Raw genomic sequence first — 7,564 nt, 5'->3', positions numbered from 1 at the left:
ATCATTAAAAAGTCAGGAAACAACAGGTGCTGGAGAGGATGTAGAGAAATACGAACACTTTTACACTGTTGGTGGGACTGTAAACTAGTTCAACCATTGTGGTAGACAGAGTGGCGATTCCTCAAGGATCTAGAACTAGAAATACCATTTGACCCAGCCATCCCATTACTGGGTATATACCCAAAGGATTATAAATCATGCTCCTATAAAGACACATGCACACGTATGTTTATTGCGGCACTATTCACAATAGCAAAGACTTGGAACCAACCCAAATGTCCATCAATGATAGACTGGATTAAGAAAGTGTGGCACATGTACACCATGGAATACTATGTAGCCATAAAAAAGGATGAGTTCATGTCCTTTGTAGGGACACGGATGAAGCTGGAAACCATCATTCTCAGCAAACTATCACAAGGACAAAAAACCGAACACCGCATGTTCTCACTCATAGGCGGGGATTGAGCAATGAGAACACTTGGACACAGGAAGGGGAACATCACACACCGGCGTCTGTCGTGGGGCTGGGACAGTGGCGAGGGATAGCATTAGGAGATATACCTAATGTAAATGAAGAGTTAATGATTGCAGCACACCAACATGGCACATGTATACATATGTAACAAACCTGCACATTGTGTACATGTACCCTAGAAGTTAAAGTATTAAAAAATAAATAAACTATTTTAACAGTAATATCTCATCATTTTTAAAAACAAGAAATAGGAGAAAATATTAAAAATGTAAAAATTACCTGCAATAATCTCTACCTAGTAGTATTCTTAAGCATCTTTGCATATTATTTTACATTTGCATATACACCTTGAGACTATATTGATTGTGCAATATTGAATTCTCCTTTTTTTACACACTAACAAACATTTCTCCCATCATTATAACAGTACATAACCTATAGTTATTGACATTTCATGTGTTGTCTTTTTGCCTGATAACTCTATTGCATTCATGTACTTGCTTCATCTACTATTCAAACCTTCTTAGCCATTTACAATGTGCCATACATTGTGCTTATGTGTTTTCTTTTCCATGCTAAATTAACTTCTGATGAATAGAGGCAATTTTTTAAAGATCTCCCCAATCTCTGAGTATAGATAATCACAGGAGAAATGTTCAATAATCAACTGAGCTTTTTAATCAATTGAGAAATGAATTTATGAACATTTCATTTATCCTCAAGTTTTTGGAAATACTCTTACATCAAAGCACACCTCAAATTGTGTACACTGACTGTTGATCACTTTTTGGTAGGTATAAAGTACTTAAAAATTTTGTTTCCACTTTCCCTTTTAAGATTGGAATTTTGACCACAGTGTTCCACAGGAACAACATGAATCATCTGTGGCAAAATATGCTAGTCAAGAAGTGAGTTAGAATCTGTGCAAGCGTTAAGACCTTGTGCACCCAGGTTCTGGGGTGGAGTAAAGAGGCAGGCTCCAAAGACATACCTGTGTGTTGGACATGAAAGTGTTTGGAGGAATACAGGTAACAGGTGATGCTGGGAAGTCTTGTGAGATGGAAGGAGAACGAAGATGAAGAATCTGGTGGCAGTAATAACTGGGGAGCAGATAAAGTGGAGGGCCTCATCAGGAGGTCTGTCAGTTGGTGGAAGGACACCATTCCTGGCCTTAAAAGGAGAGGCGAAGCATGTGGATACCTTGTACTAAATCCACTACTGCAGCTCATTCTTAATTGTAATTAGAAGAGGCAGACATGCTTTCTGAAGCTGACCCCTCCAAGATAAGTAGTTCCTATTTCTGCCCCCTGCTACCAACATGGTTTAGAACAACAGACTCAAAAAAATAATTTATTCTGTTATGGGTGACCTGTACGTTTTCTAGAATGGAATGAGGCTCTTTATTTAGTAGCTCAACTCTGAGAACACTTTTTCTTTGGACACAAAAAGGAAAAGGTCAAGTTAATCATTAATCTCTCTCTTATCTACTAATGTCTCCATTTACGCCATACTTTCTGTGTCCTACATAGCAGGCATCACAGAGGGCAATAAACACTTCTAATGACCTTATAATTTATATGGATTGCTAGCATCACGATTATCAGCCTATAAATTCTGGGTAGTTCAATTGTCAACCATGCTGTTAACTAAATGAAAACATCCTGTTATTTCAGTGTCTTTCCTTGACAAAGTACTATACAGCTGAAGAACATCTCGAGGTACAATTTTGGTTGGAAAGGAGCCAATTGGTTTCAACAGAATCAGATCTGAGCTTCATAAAGTCTTTGAAGTGACTTCACAGAGATGCAGACATGTGCACTTGAAGATGCTGCCGCTTCCCCAGTACCTAGCAAAGTTCCTCCCTCTTTGTGTGTGTCACTGTGAAACCCCCACCCTTCTGCCTCATGCTAAATGCACAGAGTGTCTAGTTGGGGGAAAAGACTGCATTTAGGAGATAGATAATGGTTTGGATTACTTAAAGGAATAAGGTGTTGCCTGGAATTGCTGGTTTATAAGTTGGTCATTTTTCTTTTTTAAAATATTTGTAATATGGAATGGGCTCCTTAAGGAGAGCTTGGAAAATGCAGAAAGTTACGAAAAATAAGTCACATATAATTATGCTACCTAGTGATAACCACTCCTAATATTTTGATTCATTTTCTGCCTTTCTTCTTTCACATATGTGTTTTTTTACACATGTACTTTTCCCCCCTTAGTTTCCTTTTATTTTATAGAGCAGAACCCTAGTCTTTTAAACAGTTTGGAGTGAAATATATGCTATATCAGTTTTTACTTTCTCTAGGGAGAAAAGTTAATTTACTAGAGAGGCATGAAATGATTATGGGAAGAGTGGTTAAGACTACTCAAGAGAAATATTTGGAAAATAAGCTTTGGATATTTTCTAAGCTGTATTTCAAAAGCACTTTTTGCTATGTTCTTTATTAAAACATAATAAAATTGAAAGAATAATTGTTATTATAAAAGTAACTAGCTTAGTTTTGTATGGATTCAGAATATACTAAATTAACTTTTAAAACATAAATTTTAAAAAATATATCAAAATAACATGTTCTGATATTTTAAAATAAATGACCTTGTGCTCTTCAACCTGTCCACATCTTTAGAGAATAAAATGTGTTATGTTATTATGGACTATGCTAACGACCTCTAGAAAACATCAGAATATTTCTGGATATTTAATAATAGCTTTATATATGACCACTGCTCATTTCTGTGTAATTCTGTTTAACAGTTGCTTTAAAGGTGAATTCTGCCACCTTTACTTTGATAGCAATATAAGGAGTGAGATAGACATGAACCTGAATTTCAATTTAAAATCATGGAAGAGAGGGGAAAAAAACAGCTTAAGAAAAATCAACTGATAAAGGGCAAGAAAAAAATGCAACTTACATCACAAAGGCTAATTACTTTATTATTTAGAGAGTACTTAAAAATTCAAAGACCAAACTTCTCTCCACCCCACAAAAATGGGCAAAGGACATACAGCTAGGTCACCAAGAAAGAAGGGCAAGTAGGTGGTGAATATATGTAAATATACTTGATAGGACTTTTGCTTAGTTGGATCTTTAGCAAATCTCTTTTATTTCTTGGGATTTTGAAGAAGTAACTTTTAAAGGAGGACTAGAAACAAAGTGATTGGGAATTGGTCTTTTTTGAATTAAAATTTCCCATCACAAGAAAAAAAAGTTCTGTGTTCTCTTTTTTTCCAAAATGGAGTAGGTCAGTGAGCAATGCGATTAATAAATATGCAATGCCTATGACTTTTATTTTATTTTGTTTTGTTTTGGAGACAGGGTCTTGCTTTGTTACCCAGGCTGGAATGCAGTGGTGCTATCTAGGCTTACTGCAACCTCACCTGTAACTTTTTAATTGCAAGAAAGCCAAAAGATTTTTTTCTATTACATCAGTTATAATGAGAAATACTGTATATGCTAACTATGAGTAAAATACTATATTGCCTAACTTGTATTATTAAGCAATTCTGCTGACCTGAGACCTTACATTTTCATCTGAAAAGCAGGGACTGGACACCAATTGCCCTCTGGTTATTCCTAGTCCTAATATTCTTTGTTTTGCTTGCTTTTCTGGCACACTTAAGTGTGTAGTATAAAGTTTATGGTGCTTAAATGAAATTTTCTGTCTCTACCATTATAATGAGAAGGGAATAAAATACTTTATTTTGCAAATCTACTCATGGAATATAGTTCTGTACCTGATTGTTTTCATAATCTCTGTGTTGATGTGTAATGCCACAGACATGCTCTTGATGGTAACAGGAAAGAAAATCAGACACAGCTAAACATAAAGGTCAGTTGGCTGTCAGGTGCTTAGCAGGTGTAAATAGAGGGTCATTCATGCTGCTACACTTGCTCCGGAAAAGCATAATGTAAATATAGTATACTGATTTAGGAGGCAAAGAACCATGTATCATGGTTCTTTTTTTTCTTCTTCTTCTTCTTTTTTCTTTTTTCTTTGAGATGAAGTCTTGCTCTGTCACCAGGCTGGAGTGCAGTGGCGCGATCTTGACTCACTGCAACCTCCGCCTCCCGAGTTCAAACAATTCCTCTGCCTCAGCCTCCTGAGCAGCTGGGACTACAGGTGTGTGCCACCATGCCCAGCTAGCTTTTTGTATTTTAGTAGAGACGGGGTTTCACCATGTTGGCCAGGATGGTCTAGATCTCCCGACTTCGTGATCCGCCCGCCTCGGCCTCCCAAAGTGCTGGGATTACAGGCATGAGCCACTGTGCCCAGCCCTAACATCAAATTTTAAAAGAGTTGACCACAGTTGAATGACATCCGCGCACCAGCCTCCACCCACACTGCCCTTCATAAGCCCCTTAAAGGAGATTCCATAGTAATAAACCTGGTCCACAAACACACATATCCTCCATTCTCTCCTTTTCTTCTCTTTGGCAGTTTGACAAAATCTTTAGGGGGAGTTGGAGGAAACATTAATCTCCTAAATCCACTTCATTCAAAGCTGTGGCTTCAAGTTCTACCCCTGTTAAGGCCTCAGGAAGTTCATTGTCGACACCCTCCCTTTGAACTCAGTCACTAAAATGATCTCAAGGCTAAGGGATAGACCACAGCTCCACTTCACAAGTAAGCTTGCAGCACCTGATTAAGGAAAGTTTGCTGTGCAGACAATTGTAGTTCATCCCTTTTACAGACAGATCTCGATTTGTTTTCTAGGGTCTAGAATTATTTAAATCAAAATCTCTCAGAACTTTCTGGACATTTAGTAAATTCATGCTGGAGGAGAACTGGCAGAGACATGTTAAGTGCACCTGACCACAAGAACCATTTATTTCATCCAATATTTACCAGCTATTCATTGTACACCTATTATAGATTTTGGCACTGGAGATATTATAAGAAAATTCTATCCCTGACTTATGGAACTTATCCCCAAAAATAGGAAACAAGGCTCAGAACCATTCAAATGAAGCTTCAGTTAACTCAAATAAAAATTAGTTTCATAAATGTAACGTGAAAGTCTTTGAATATGTTAATGGCTTGATTCACCTCAGGGATAGAAATTTGACTGATTGAAAGAAAGTTTCAATAAAATACCAATCTTTGAGTTTAATCTGACACCTGAAACTAGGAAATCAAACACTAGCCACATTTTCTTTCTATACTTTATAATAATTTTCTCATGAGAAAAAGGCATCTTTCTTCCAAGCCTGAAAATAAATGGAGAATTTTTAATATCTATTGTTGTGGAGAACAATAAATAGACTACCTGCTTTCACAAATAAGTGCTGGCATTGAACCACAGAACATGTCTGTCATATCACTCCTTCACGCCGTACATTAACAGGAATAATAATTTCCTCTCATTGAGTTTCCTATTTACTATCCCCTTAATTATACCTCCTTTAATTACTGTCATGGAGTGTCTGAATTTTATAATCCAAGATACTAAGATGTTTATTTGATATACCACCACACTCAATGTATTGTATTCTTTGCCAAAAATTTGAAAATTCTTGGGAAGAGGAAATTCCATGGTTTGGTGAACCCAGAAAGTCTTCAGTACATCTCAGTTATAGAACTGTATTAAATACATTTAAACTCTACAATTCCATAAGACCTATTTTAGGTTTATACACTGAGCATCCAATTCCTCACCATCCTCTCATACAAACCCTGTGTAATACCAGTTCTACTTCCATAATTCCATGAACAAAACAGCAATTGACACATAGGTTTGATTTTTTTTAACACATTTTCTTTACCTTATTCTAAATGTAACATAGGGTCAACAAAGAAAAAGAAAACTGAAAAGCACAAGGAAAGTGAAATATCTGTAATATTATCAACCATTGTTAATTTTGTTGTGTTCCAAACTATTTTATAGAGAGAGAGAGAGAGAGAGCGAGAGAGCGCACTTTTGTTTTAATAAAAGGACTGCCAAAAGGCACGTGCCAATTTGGACTCTGCTTTTTCCACTTACAATTATATCATAGTTCTCATATTTGGTATACTTTTGCAATACTTGCTTCATAGAATTCCATCACGCAAAGGTAACTACCAGAAATTCCTTATTACTTTTGCTAGACACTTAGGGTTTACTTTTTTTCAAAAGTTATAAATCTTTGATCACAGCTCTGATGATTTCTCTGGGAACTGATAGCCTAACACAAGTCATGTCCACTTTAAGACTTTTAACATTCTGAAAAGTTATGTTACAAACAGAGTACTGGTCCCCCTGCAACACGTTCACTCACATTGGCTGATTTTTTAATTCTTTGCCAATCTGAGGGGAAGAGATGTCAACTCTTTTTGTTTGCTCTTGTAATGCCAGTCATGTTCCCTTTTTTTTTCCTTTTACCAGTCATACTGGTTTACTCAGAACCCTGCAAATCAATCCTGCTCACTCTTAATTTTCCAGTATTGTTCCTGAGATTGTTTCACCAGAAAACTTCTCCCCCTTATCCACTTCGCCTAACAATTTCTACCCATCCCAGTCCTCCTGCATTCATTGCTTCCAGGAATCTGGCACTTAGGACACCCTTGTCCTTACATTGTTCATGCATGCATATTTCGTCTTCAATAAAACATTCAGTTGCTCAAGGGCAGGGACCCCATAGAGTCTCAATATGCTAAAGGCCTGGTGTTGCTTAATAAATTAGATTCTGACGGGTCCTCTGCAGGGAGGGAAGCAAAGAGCAAATTACCTTACCGGCTGGGAGTGCAGAAGCCAACCCTTTGAGACTGTGTAAACAAGATGGCCCCGAGACGATACAGTAGCAGGCATTCAAGCAAGAAAAACTCAAATATTGTTCCCAATAATGCCTGACTAATGCAAAATACCAAGTAAGGGCTAGTCAGTCCTGATAGCCTGCAGAGCCCCAGGGTAAAACTAACCCTGACGGGCGCTGGCCCACGGTTGTCCCCCTGCTAGGGCTCTGGACTCGCCCTTTCTCCTCGAAGGCCAACGAGTTGCCCCTGCGCGCCGAGGCCCCGCCCCGCGGCCCGCCGATTGGCTCCAGCCGCCCCGGCGCCAAGACTCAATTCCACCCCAAGCGCCCAGGCCACGCCCCCTGTCAAGCGCCCTGG

General features: G+C 38.0%; 1 protein-coding gene across 1 annotated transcript in view; it reads left to right on the top strand.

Moving 5' to 3' along the window:
* The window catches only part of CR1 (complement C3b/C4b receptor 1 (Knops blood group)), a 66,515-nt gene extending 62,326 nt beyond the window's left edge, over window positions 1-4,189 (top strand). Inside the window, exon 20 of the mRNA XM_017888291.1 lies at window positions 2,152-4,189. Coding sequence (XP_017743780.1) covers window positions 2,152-2,164 — 13 coding nt within the window. The 3' untranslated portion in view covers window positions 2,165-4,189. The remainder of the gene's footprint in view (window positions 1-2,151) is intronic.
* The last annotated feature ends 3,375 nt before the right edge of the window (window positions 4,190-7,564 follow it).

This window comes from Rhinopithecus bieti, unplaced genomic scaffold (assembly GCF_001698545.2).
Source record: "Rhinopithecus bieti isolate Rb0 unplaced genomic scaffold, ASM169854v2 scaffold_15813, whole genome shotgun sequence".
In the NCBI taxonomy this organism is placed as follows: domain Eukaryota; kingdom Metazoa; phylum Chordata; class Mammalia; order Primates; family Cercopithecidae; genus Rhinopithecus; species Rhinopithecus bieti.
This window is presented reverse-complemented; position numbering and strand designations above follow the sequence as displayed.